At 35.1% G+C, this 14,468-nt stretch overlaps 1 protein-coding gene across 1 annotated transcript in view; it reads left to right on the plus strand.

Annotated features, from left to right (window-relative positions):
* The window catches only part of PALMD (palmdelphin), a 57,398-nt gene that overhangs the window by 14,640 nt on the left and 28,290 nt on the right, over positions 1 to 14,468 (plus strand). The window contains exon 2 of the mRNA XM_033093482.1: positions 9,669 to 9,749. Coding sequence (XP_032949373.1) covers positions 9,669 to 9,749 — 81 coding nt within the window. The remainder of the gene's footprint in view (positions 1 to 9,668; positions 9,750 to 14,468) is intronic.

A 14,468-nucleotide genomic window follows, 5' to 3' on the forward strand; every position in this document is an offset into this window, starting at 1 on the left:
TTAACCAAGGATGTGAAGGACCTATATGCTGAAAACAATAAGACATTTTTGAAAGAAACTGAAGAAGACACAAAGAAATGGAAAGACATTCCGTGCTCATGGATTGGAAGAATCAACATAGTTAAAATAGCCATATTGCCCAAAGCAATATACTGATTTAATGCAATCCCCATTAAAATCCCAATGGCATTTTTTAAAGAAATAGAACAAAAACTCATCAGGTTTGTTTGGAACCACAAAAGACACTGAATAGCAAAAGCAATCTTAAGAAAATAGAACAATACTGGAGGTATCACACTCCCTGACTTTAGCTTGTACTACAGTGCTACAATAATCAAAACAGCACAGTACTGGCAGAAAAACAGACACATAGACCAATGGAATAGAATTGAGAACTCAGAAATAAAACCACATAAATATGGACAGATAATGTTTGACAAAGAAGCTGAAAACATACAATGGAGGAAAGACAGCCTGTTCAATAAATGGTGCTGGGAGAATTGGATAGCCACGTGCAAAAGAATGAAACTGGACAGCTATCTGTCACCATGTACCAAAATTAATTCAAAATGGATCAAAGACTTAAACATAAGACCTGACACAATAAACTGCATAGAAGAAAACATAGGTACTAAACTTATGGACCTTGGGTTCAAAGAGCATTTTATGAATTTGACTCCAAAAGCAAGGGAAGTAAAAACTAAAATAAACGAATGGGATTATATGAAACTTAAAAGCTTCTGCACAGCAAAAGAAACCATTGACAAAATAAAGAGGCAACCAACTGAAGGGGAGAAGATTTTTGCAAACAGTGCCTCTGATAAGGGGCTAATATCCAAAATATACAAGGAACTCATGAAACTCAACAACAAAAAAACAAACAACCCAATTGAAAAATGGGCAGACGACCTGAAGAGACATTTCTCCAAAGAGGACATACAAATGGCAAATAGACATATGAAAAAATGCTCAACATCACTAATCATCAGAGAAATGCAAATCAAAACCACAATGAGATATCACCTCACCCAAGTCAGAATGGCTATCATCAACAAGACAAATAGTAACAAGTGTTGGAGAGGCTGTGAAGAAAAAGGAACCCTCATACACTGTTGGTGGGAATGCAGACTGGTGCAGCCGCTATGGAAGGCAGTGCGGAGGTTCCTCAAAAAATTACGAATAGAATTACCGTATGACCCAGCAATCCCTCTCCTGGGTATCTACCCAAAAAATCTGAAAACATTTATACATAAAGACACGTGTCCTCCAATGTTCGTTGCAGCTTTGTTTACGGTGGCCAAGACATGGAAACAACCAAAATGTCCTTTGATAGATGAATAGATAAAGAAGTTGTGGTATATATACACAATGGAATACTATTCAGCGGTAAGAAAAGATGAAATAGGACTATTTGTGACAACATGGATGGATCTTGAGAGTATGATGCTAAGCGAAATAAGTCAGACAGAAAAAGCAGAGAACCACATGATTTCACTGATATGTGGTATATAAACCAAAAACAACAAAAGAACAAGACAACCAAATGAGAAACAAAAACTCATAGACACAGACAATAGCTTAGTGGTTACCAGAGTGTAAGGGGCGTGGGGGGTGGGAGATGAGGGTAAGGGGGATCAAATATATGATGATGGAAGGAGAATTGACTCTGGGTCGTGAACACACAATAGGATTTATAAATGATGTAATACAGAATTGTACACCTGAAATCTATGTAATTTTACTAACAATTGTCACCCCAATAAATTAAAAATAAATTTAAAATAAATTTAAAAAAATAATAATAATTTAGAAGACTATTTAATGATATGGCATATCATTATGTTCATGATATAGTAAAAGGAATAATTCAGATTACTAAACATGTAAAAATAATTTTATATGCACTATATCACATAGATATAAATCATATACAGTATAACAGTATTGATCTCTGATTACCTCTGGACAATGATAATTACTATTAGGAGTAACTTCTAAAATTACATCAAAGTGTATGATTGTGTGTTTGGTTGCTTGGTTGGTTGGTTAGTTGTTTTTCTGGTTTGGTGGGGAGTTAGGACGGATAAGAAACAGATTGAGTTTTTAATTTTGTTTCTATTGGAATTCAACAAAATGATTCCAAAGTCCAATTGGAAAAATAAACTACTGCTATTAATCAAGACATTTTAGATAAGAGCAATAGAGGAAAACTTGCTCAATAAAATGTTGATGTACCTCATTGGCACATAATCTAAACTATGTTGTATTAATACCAAAATCAATAATTAAGGAAAATATACAGATAACCTGGAACCAGACCCTAATGTACATTTGAAAATTATGTCCTCTTTGGCAAAATGTCTCTTCAAGTCCTCTGCCCATTTTTTAATTGGATTGTTTGTTTTTTTGTTGTTGAGTTGTACAAGTTCCATATGTATTTTGGATATTAGCCCCTTATCGGAGGCATTGTTTGCATAATTCTTCTCCCTTTCAGTTGGTTGCCTCTTTATTTTGTCAATGGTTTCTTTTTCTGTGCGGAAGCTTTTTAGTTTGATATAGTCTCATTCATTTATTTTAGCTTTTACTTCCCTTGCCTTTGGAGTCAAATTCATAAAATGCTCTTTGAACCCAAGGTCCATAAGTTTAGTACCTATGTTTTCTTCTATGCAGTTTATTGTTTCAGGTCTTATGGTTAGGTCTTTGGTCCATTTTGAATTAATTTTGGTACATGGTGACAGCAGTCAAGTTTCATTCTTTTGCACGTGGCTTTCCAATTCTCCCAGCACCATTTATTGAAGATCTTGTCTTTTCTCCATTGTATGTTTTTGGCTTCTTTGTCAAAAATTATTTGTCCATATTTATGTGGGTTTATTTCTGGGTTCTCAATTCTATTCCATCAGTCTGTTTGTCTATTTTTCTGCCTATACCATATTGTTTTAATTATTTTTGCTCTGTCGAACAAGCTGAAGTTAGGCAGTATGATACCTCCAACACTGTTCTTTTTTCTTAGGATTGCTTTGGCTATTCTGGGTGGTGAACACACAAGGTGATATACAATAGTACCTCGGTTTTTGAACATCTCTGTTGATGAACATTTCAGTTTACAAACACCGTAAACCAGGAAGTAAATGCTTCAGTTTTCGAACACACCTCGGAAATCAAATACGTCATGCAGCTTCTGCTCAGTGCAAGATCCTGAGGGCTAGCTGTCGGCTGTCTTCAAACGTTTCAGAACTTGAACGGTTTTGCAGAATGGATTACATTCGAAAACCGAGGTACCACTGTATATAGATGATGTATTACAGAATTGTACACCTGAAATCTATGTAACTTTATTAACAATTGTTACTCCAATACACTTTAATTTAAAAAAATTAGTAAATAATAAAAGTTAATAAATGATAAAATTAGTAAATAAAAAAAGTAAATCAATATGAAAGAATTTTTCAATAAAATTCAAATTAGTTAAAAATTTGGGGAAAAAAATAGATCTTCGGCATATATCACAATTAAAATAAATTAAGCCAGATTAAAGAGTTTTTTTAATATTTAGAAAACTGGAAGAAAATGTGGATGAATAATGTATCTCAGATGATAAAGGAAATTAAAAACGGTTTCTTCACCTACATGAGGATAAGCACAGTCCCTACTTCATAGAGATTTAAGAAGATTAAATAAATTGATACAAATATAAAAAGTTCTCAATAAATGTTAGCTATTGTTACAACCATCATAATCATCATCTGCAGATCTTGAAAATTTAAACAAAAGAAATAAAGTTAGTTTTAGATGCTTTCTTTTTAATAATCGAATGTTATCTCTTAGACATTCACTGTGTAAATACAACACTATTTAATAATTCATTCTACAACTTTGCCAGGGATTAACCAAAAAATTAACAAGTTATTAAATATTCATAATTCACCTTTTTCCCTCTTCAAAAAATTTGCCACTTTCAGTCTTTTAATAACCTCTTCACCCAAAATTCCAACCTTACTTGACAATATTTTTCTGTCGTGGCTAAACATTTTTCTATTTCCTGAAATGAAGCCCATCAGAGTCTGAGTAGCTCTGTCTTTGGCTCTCTTATTTTCTCTTGGGCTTCGACTTCCCTTTAAGTATATTTATTCTACCCTTTCCAGAATCAAGATTATTCTCCTTAATCAAAAATATGAAAGAAAATAGGAGTTCTAGTTTAATCTCTGGTATATTAATATTATGTATCTCAGCAGTAGCCTTTATCTTTTTGCTCTCAACATAACTTAAATATACATACTTACAGAGGGTGCCAAAAAAATGTGTACATATTTTAAGAAAGGAAAAAACTGTAGTAAAATTGTAATATTCAATATATACCGATAATAAAAGATGAATACAAGTCATGTGTATACATTTTTTTGGCGCCCCTCTATTTATACGCACATGATTTTTGCACCTTCAGTGTGTTTCACATGCTCCACATCTTCACATCACCCTGGGTTTTTACCTTATTTACATTATTACAAATAGATACCACCTGCTTATCTTCATTCTTGGTTTCATGAGCTCATTGGGGCACTCCCAGTGATATTAAACTATTTGGTTTTGTTTTGTTTACAGTAGTTCTCTTCTTCTCTGAGATCATTTGTAATTGTATATCCATGTTTCCATTTGTAAATTGCCCATGGTTCATGATCTATCTTCCCTCTTGTTATATTTGCCCTTTTTTCACAATTTTTTAAAAATAATTTTTCAAGAATCTTTTTTCAAGAATTTTTAAATCTACTTTCACTGAAATCTAGTAAACCTCTAACTATGCCTGGAATTCTTTTCTAGGAATACTGTTAGTATATCCCTGTTTTTCAAGGCTACCATTATTTGCACATCATCAGGAAGCTCTACATTATTGAAAGTATTTAAACTCAAATAAGCAGCTTCCAGTATTGTTCTTTTGAGACCTCAAACAATAAGAATGTCAATAAAGCTAGTCATGAAGTATAAAATATCAGCTTCTGGCAGAACGAATCTGAAACCATTTGACTAATTGAATTAGCTCAATTCACCAAGTGCTATTATAAATAATATTTGATTGACCCCAAAACAAACTTCCATGTGGGTTCCCTTCCTCCTATACCCTTGTACATAGGTGCTTCAGGAAGTATTTGTCCTTAACTCTCCTTTCTTTTCATGAACATGTCTCCTGTTACGCAACATAGTCTGCTGGACTCAGCTATCCCTTCCAAAACTCCTGTGTCTTTATCTCTAGCTCTGACCCCTCTTCTGACTTCTCTCCATCCAACATTTCAGCTGCCTACCACCTGGTTGTCCCAAAGTCACCTACAACTTAGTGTGAATCCACCATTTTCCCTCTCAAACTCTTTTTTCCTTCTCCTGAATTTCTTATTTCTATTAGTGATTCTGCTGTCCTATACGCCTTAGCATAAAAGGTGTACAACCCTTTTGAGCTCTGCCTTTCCTGCGTCCATGTCATCAGTTGTCAAGTTCTGACAGTTTAAGTCCCTCTGATACCCATACCCTCTGCTACCTCTTGCTCAAGCTTTCATGGTCTTGTGTGTGAGCTATAGCCTAACTAATTTTCCCCCTCAATTTCTCCTTCTTCAATATCTACTACCCAATGGGGTATATTTAACTGCCTAAAACATAGCTTTAACTCTCTCTTTCTGGAAACCTTTCATTGATCCCTATCTCAATACATAAGTAAATTCCTACCACTCAGTATTTTCTATTATGGATCTGTCCTCATCCTGTTATTCTTATATTTCTCACTTATATTCTTATATTTCTCACTACTCTCTGTATGGCAACTTAGTTTCCCGTCTTGCTGTTCCCATTAATGTCCCAATTTTCTACTTCCAGGCTTTTGCTCACACTGAGCCCTTGATTTGAATGCCCATTCTCCCCGCTTCCCAGCCCCCAAGCAACTACCAATTGCTTCAAAATGCTACTTCAAAACCTCTCCTAACCATACCAACTAGAAGCAACCTCTCCCTGTCTCCCCTTACCTCTCAGAGCACCTTACTTGTGCTTTTGTGATGACATTTACCACTTCACTTCTTAGACTTTAGTTCTATAGTTATTTGTACAAATTATTTGCTTTCTTCATGAGAATGTAAGCTCCTTGGTGAAAGTATCTACTTCTAAATAATTTTTAAATATTGCACAACTCCTAACATCACCTTGAACATAGTATATGTATATAAGTACCTAACTATTGGATAAATTAATTATTAAATAATTTAGGATCAATCCTTCCTTCTTGATTGATTCAGGCATTTTATAATATTAGCTATATCAAAATCAATAATATCTCAAAAATACTCACATTGAGCTTACTTTTATCAAGTATGTGATTGAGGTAATATCATTGAATCATAGATGGTCACAATGTATAGTTGTATAAGGTAAATACATTATTTTTCAAAATAATTAAGAAGCGGCTTTTTATACAATTGGAATTTGTGGGTGTCCACTGCTAAAATATACTAAGTCAGAAAAATTTAAATCTAGGCAATTGTTCATTGGACAAAAATTCTTTGTTAGTTAAACACTGAAGAAGTAAATAGAAATATAAGTTATTCATAATGGTTAACATTAATAAATATCTGGCATGCCAGATTACAACAGGTGTCTATAGAGATGCTTGAGCTTCTGGGAAAATTTTGGGAAGCAGAGGGCATTTCACATCTATTTGTTTCATAATGAATTGGGAAGGAATTAGGTGGCTGTGACAACTTAGTATACAACAGAGCTAGATGTACAACTTAAGGTTGACTTATGGTTTATTCTACCACATTGAAACTGAATTATTGCCATGTTATTTTTCAATAGTACTTATATGCTTATAAAATTTGGCAGAAGGATAATAACTGGCTGTTGATAAATATGAGGAAAAAGTGCTCCTATCTTAAAATAGAATTGCCTATAACATAAAATTACCTTCTTAACTACCTAGACTGAGAGGAGAGGCAACACATTACCTCTGAGTGACAAAACGTTGGTATTCCCTAGCAACCTGTCTATAAGACTTGTGTTGCCAAGTCTTATAGACAGGTTGCTAGGGGATACCTGTCTATAACACTTGAGATGCCCTGCCTCCAATCACAGCTTTCATTACCTTATTACCAACCCCAAGATGAAACCAGACCAAACTGGCTATGGACAGGGTTGGGTAAGCATTGCCGGCTTCAGTAGTCACTGTTACACATACTTCCATGCTCTTCTTTATGGACTATCCATGGAAAGAGGTGGATGGGTATACTCCAGCATGCAGGAGCTAAAAATGTGCTCCCTTCTAATGAGAGGCCTGACTCCTGCTGTGGTCCGTACTGGTGCTGCCTCCAGGCCATAGTATTTCATGATGGAGAGGACATTGAGGGAAGTTGTGAGAAGCTGACTAATTTCCCATTCAGGGAAATGGTGTAGTGAATTAGGGAAGAGGGTGGAGGCTGAATTCAAAGTGCCTGGATTCAAATCCTGGTTCTGCCACTTATTCGTTGTGAGAGCTTGGAATAGTTAATTCCCTAAACTTGAATTTCCTCTTCTGTAACATAAAAATTATTACAATATCTCTTTGTAACTGACTATTACCTGAAATAGTACAATATATCTTTGTTATTATGACTATTAAGTGAAACAGTACCTGTCATGCAGGGTGGCATGCAGAGTCTCTAGTCCTACTCCCCATATAAGAACACAGGACATGGTGAGGCCAAAAAGGAACACCCACAGAGCCATAGGTAGGGGAATCATACCACTATATCCTCACTGGAGGCAGGATCCACACGATCTGCAACCCGCCATGCTAACTGCAATCCGCGCTTGCTAGCTCAGCCACCGTCTTCTTGTTAACCGCCCATTTGCTGCTAACGTAGCCACAGCAGTTATATTAGTGGCCAATGACTCACTGGTTACAGCTGACGGCCAACTAGCCACAGCTGATGGCCATCCAGTCACAGTTGATGGCCATTTACTACCTGAGTGAGCACCTTTCCACGTGAGGCCAAGAGCCTGGAAACTGCACTCCTTGCTCTGTCCCCACAGTACCTATAAAAACTTATCAAGCTGGCAAAATAAATTTAAAATATTACTGATATTTGCTCAATTAGTAATCTTTAGATACAATACAGGATTGACTCATGACTTTTTAGAGTTTTTATTTCTAATGACCAGATTTTATCCACAAAAAAAGAAGTGATTCTGAAGACTCATGCCTGTTGCTTAGCTATGTGTTTTTTTTTTTCAAAAGAGCTGCTTATGGAATTTAAAAAGTAATGCTGATGAAGTCATATATTCTTACACATAAAAAGAAACATGACATAAAGTTGGAGAGCAATGTGTTATTTTTTCTTCAACAAATGTACCTGAACTTATGAATCAAAAAAGAGTTTTTATCTTCAAAGGAGTCACATCAGGAAGCCAGGCACTTATTTCAATAATACTGCCAAATATTTTTGGAACTCTTCCTTCTAAATTACCTTCTGAACCTGCTTCCAATTCTTTTAGATATTTTCATCGGCAACAAATTTTTATGCTTTGGGAGTTCAATTTTGAAAGCCAATTTAAAACCAACTCTTATAAATAAGAGGGAAGATAATGTCATAATTGTTAAAAAAAAAAAAAAAGGAAATAAGGGCCTTTTTGCATAGCTTGTAAAATATCTCAAATAATTCCAGAAAGGAACTCTCTAAAACATTTCAGGCCAATGGAAGCATTATCAAAATTAGTGTGTTGCTTTCTGTATGATTAACAGGTTATGTGCTCACTTACTTAATTCTATTAAACAAATACTTATAGACACTATGTGTCAAGCACTGTCCTATGAACTTTTACATATATTACCTCATTTAATGCTCATACCTTATGAGATAGTTTTATAATCCACATTTTACAATGAGGTAATTGAGGCACAGAGAAGTTAAGAATTTTGTCCAAGGACACAGCGCTAGTAAATGTTGGACCCAGAAAACAAACCCATGCTATTTAGTATATATGTTATTTTTTCTAAAAAGTATAACCCATGTGCATTAATAGTTATGCTTCCTGAGTTGTTTGAGGTAATACAATTTAAACTTGGTGAAAGATACTATATCTTTTCATGAATTTCTTTAACCTCAGCAAAAAGCCCTCTCAGTGTCAACAAGCATTATCTGATACCTTTTTTCTCTATCTTCCCATAGCAAGCTATACAAGGAAGAAACAGTCTCACTTTCTAGCTTCCTAGTATTCTCATGCTCCAGAGCCTATCCTGTTTTCCCATATGACAGACCTTTTTCCTTCATCCTCTTGCCAGAAACAGTCTCTCTCCTCACAAGGTTTCCTCATGCCTATTTCAAAATTCCCTCCTTAAAATTCACTTATTCCATTGCATCACTCAATCTTGCTCAATCTTGCTAGGCTAATGGGGAAGAGTGGAAAGGGGAGAGGGGAAGGAAAGGTATTAAAGTATTTTTAAGTTCCTTCGGAAAAGCACCTTATTTTGTTTTCCATCAGCAAAATGCTTTGAATGTCTCACTTTACTCTCCTTTGCTTTGAAATGAGTTTCCATAGCAGCTTCATACCAATGCCAAGAGCAAATTGCTGGCCAGCTATTCAATAATGACAACAACCCCAAGGAAACCTACTTAAGCAAACTGAAAAAATAGATTATCCTGGAATCTTTTTTATTTTAGGATAAAAGAAAAATACAGGAAGAAATCTCACAGAAGCGTCTGAAAATAGAGGAAGAAAAACTAAAGCACCAGCATTTGAAGGTAACTTATGTCTTTAATTTCATTTCAATGCTTTTGTATTCAGATATCCTGATGGCACTCAACTTTCAACAGTAAAGATGCTTTAGGAAGCAAAATATTTCAACGTAATTCTACTGAACATCCTAATAACCATAGGGGAAGCCAGCAAGCTAGTAATAATTGCACATGAGATGAATACCTTCTGGCAGACATATGGAAAGCTGAAAACGTGGTATTGTTACTTTTATCTTTTATGACTGAATTTCCTCATTTTCTTGGATAACCTTGAGAATTCAGCCTTGATAATTTGGCCCTGAACACATTCTTGCTTAACATCCCTAGGGAGTGGATCCAGCTAGGAAGTTCCATTTGACATCAATGAAAGGCCAGCCTTCCCCAGGGGCTGCAGAACAGCAGGCCAGAACAGTCTGGCCTGGTCAAGGATGCTTACATTTAGAAGCTAAGTGCAATGAATCCAATCCTGTCTGAGTATGATTTGGGGTTTTGTTTTGTTTTGTTTTGACAGAACATGAGGTCATAACCAAAAATAAACCTCCATTTTTAAAATCAGACTTTACGTCTTCCATGGGTGTGGTCATTTTATAATTAAAGCACATTGAATTTCAACATTTTATTACATAGCTTAGTTACAGGATACAACCAAGTGACAAACAGGAGCTCCTTGTGAACAGGCCCAAGCAAGAAACTACTTATGTGGCAGGGCCAGTATCAATAGATGTAATGAATCCCTCAATGAAACAATTCCACATGCTCATGGGGTCCACAAATTAAAGTTAAGTTGTGCTGAATTCAGCTAAACTCATCTTTCTGCAGATCAAGGAACAACTTCTGAACAGAAACGTAATTTAAGATCCAATTAGCCTCAGTTCTCTGGATTCTGTTTATGTCTGCTCCTATACACCTGACATTTCCAACATTTGATGGATCATTTCAAAACATAGTTAGCCTGTTATCCTTACAGTATGTCACATTGAATTTACATGACTAGTAGACATAGCCAAGAAATGTAGTGTATACTGACAGAAAAATCAATACAATAAAATCAAATTTTACCAAGTTATTTCCGTGCAACTCAAATGAAGTCAAAGTCAAATCTATAACAGTTTTTGAGATAGGCCATTTCTAACTCCAAAAATCAGTGCTTGTGCTATACCCACCTACCCCCCAAACACACAATTTACACACAATTTGGGTCTCACAGTGAACAAATTACTGCTTCTGAGTAAACTGATAGCTCTCTAGCATTAAGCAATTGGTATCCTTGCATAATGGATAGCCAAACAACTGTAGAGCTCACAATAGGAGAAAAGGTTTAAATATCCCCTCTGTTCTTTTAAGAAGTAAATGTCACATAGGAAAACTCTAATACACTCTAATACACTGAAATGTTCATTACTTAGGTGGCACCTCATTTCAGTAATTACCAAAACAGTCCAAATAATAATACATGATCTTCCCTACAGATTTGCTTTCTGGAACCCAGGAGACCTCTTTTACTTCAATCGAATCAAAATATTTATCATACTTTAGACTGCTGTACACAGTTGGGCAAGTTGTGCACTGCACAAAGATACCTGACAGGGGGTGCTGAAATTCTGCCTACAGTCCCTTAGAATTGTGCATCCTGGCCGAGGGCTGCTTCTGTCTGGAGGGTGAAGTTTCTTTTTCTATGCACAAAGGTGCTGTCCACCTTCCTAAGCTGTGCACTGACTCAAAAGGGTGCTAGTGGGGAACTGTACCTTTTCCTAATTTGCATATTAATACTATGGTGATGAGCAGTGGCCCTAGAAGCCTGTAGTCCCTCGGCTTGCAACCTAGCAGGAAATTTAAGATTAAATAAATAATTAGGACAAGTTAAATGATGACTTTTTAATTTAAATGAGTATAAGCAGTAATTCTTTAATTTGAGGTGGTCAAAAAAGTTTCCATTAAAGGTGTAGGATGTAAGTTGACTCTTAAATGATAAGTAGAATTTATATAGGTGCACATAGGGCCTTTTCATCAATAAACATTTATTAAGCACCTATTATGTACAAGGTACTAAGCTGGCCACTACAAATATAAAATAAAGTCCTGTCTGTGTCCTTAAAATTGTAACTGACACATAAACTTATAGTGGCATTTATACTGTGATAAACACTATATACGAGGTGTAAACTGCAAAGGGAACATAGAGGAAAGAATGGCTACTTCCATAATGCACATTCTTCCAAGCTTTGAAGAAAATGTTGCTATACCAAACATTAAGTAGGCATAATTCCAAATGAGGGTTCAAAAATGTGTAGAAGTATTTTAAAAATCAGTTGCAAAATATGTTCACCAAGTCATGAAAGCTCTATTGGCCTCTACAGCTACCAGTTTTTCTTTTGTATTTTTCAGTTTTGTTTAGATTTTTAAATTACAGTTGACATGCAATATTATATTAGTTTCAGGTGTACAACATAGTGATTAGACATTTATATAACTTACAAGGTGATCACCCTGATAAATCTAGTACCCATTTGACACCATACATAGTTATCACAATATTGTTGACTATATTCCTTATGCTATACTTTACATCCCCGTGACTATTTTGTAACTACCAATTTGTACTTCTTAAACCCTTCCCCTTTTTCACCCATCCCCCAACCCCCCTCACATCTAGCAACCCTCAAAATGTTCTCTGTATCCATGAGTTTGTTTCTGTTTTTTGTTCATTTATTTTGTTCTTTAGATTCCACATGTAAGTGAAATCATACGGCATTTGACTTCCTGTGTCTGACTTACTCCACTCAGCATAGTACCCTCTAGTCTTTTAATTTTCTTTTTCATCCAATTGTCCCTATTCCAGTGACAATCCTCACCAATTTTTTTATTGCAAACTATCTCATTACACTTCAGCTACCCACTTTAAACAACACAAATGCAAACATTTACAAAGTTCTCCTTCTGTATCAGTAGTACACACATTTCAAAATAGTTGTAGTAACACACTCCGATATTCTTTAGCTCTGGATCCTGGCAATCACACCAATGACATGCTGGAAAAGGGGTTTTCCAAAGGGACGTTATTAGCACTTTAACATTCAAACATTTCTGAGATTTGTGCAGTATGAATCTGCTTGCCTTGTATCATGGTCACATCTGAGGCCACCAAGAAACACAAAATACACTCAACCTAGAAAACGTTTCTTTTTGGGAGTCCACTGAATTAATGGTATGAAAAACTCATTTATTCCTAAAGTCTACTATAACTGCTGTGTAGAATGTAGAAGTGCTTTCGGAAACCTTTCCCTAAAAACCTGCCAAGAGATCTATTACCCACATGTTACTTATATGTTCATGTAGTTAATATGGTCTTTGATTATGAATGTCATTGTTATGAAATAGATTTTATTATATTCCTTAACCTCATACACTAAAGCATAAGTCTAAATTGCGACATAAAAGCAAAATAATTGTGTTTAGATTACTGTAATATGTGATTGTACCGTACCGTTTTGATTACACATCCAAATTATATATTTATTTTATGTTTAGATGCAAAGAATTCTCTGCCAGAAATAAATGACAATTCATGAATTATGAACAAAGTTTTATAAGGCTAAAATGAAAATTAATCTTATTCCTAACCAGACTAAGAACCAAGAATGTAGCCCCAAGGTAACATAATCACATCACAAGACTCATTCTCTGCCCTCTATAACTCAGCATCATCAGACTATCCCATCTGCATGATTCTTATAGTGATATGAATGTAAATGACTGAAACTATCCTTCTAAGTTATTTGTAAGGACTATAATTTCCTTTGATAGGTGTTATTGTCTTCTTTACTATACATTAGCTATCCTTATATTTCATCAATAAAAATAAATTAAAATCAAGGTAAATTTTTACAATGGTGATATACTAATATTTTCTTGGCATCTTCGACCTCAGGAGGTAAATATGAACTTTACTAATATTTACTGTGTCTGTGGGAAAAAAATTTTACAAATATCTATAATTAAGGGTTAGGAGAACACTGGTGGAAAGTATCTTTAGCTATAAACTGCTCTTACGGAGTGTGTCACCCACATGTACTTGCTTGAAACTCTGAAAGGCCAACACAAACCTGATGACCTGGGATAAGGTTGTTCCTCAGTCTAGTGGTTTACAAACTGTGTCCATGCACCCATAGACTTCCAAACCCCGTCACTGCTCCAACTAGAGCAGACCAGATTTCATCTATTCTACAAATTACAATCCCACATAATATATACTTGTAATCAGTATAGTATTTCTTAAATGATTTGAAAACCATTGCCTATGTTAAAATAACCATTCTTTGGTAATTATCTACCACAATTAACCTTTTAAACTTTTTTTTTAATTCAGAGATATTTATATTCCAGTGGTATTAATTTTAGCATTCCTTGCAAAGGGACAAAAATTCCTATGTGTTCTCATTGTAAGAGAAAGAAGTCCCAGAAAATAATGTTTCCATTCTTCTAACCCCACCATTTGACACAGTGAATTCCCAGTGAATAATTATTGAACAAATAATTTATAAAGGTAGATTAGATAGATAGTGATAGCACTTTTCTTCAGGAAAAAAAGGAGAAACTCAAACTCTGAAAATAATATCTAACCGTTTCTACTTGAGACATGAACGGGATACAGGTTAAAGCCCCTCTGAAATTCACAAGTCTTTTTCATTTGCTTTAAGTCTTCTTAGGCTCAGGTTCAGGAATGTA

Source organism: Rhinolophus ferrumequinum, chromosome 22, assembly GCF_004115265.2.
Source record: "Rhinolophus ferrumequinum isolate MPI-CBG mRhiFer1 chromosome 22, mRhiFer1_v1.p, whole genome shotgun sequence".
Classification (NCBI taxonomy): domain Eukaryota; kingdom Metazoa; phylum Chordata; class Mammalia; order Chiroptera; family Rhinolophidae; genus Rhinolophus; species Rhinolophus ferrumequinum.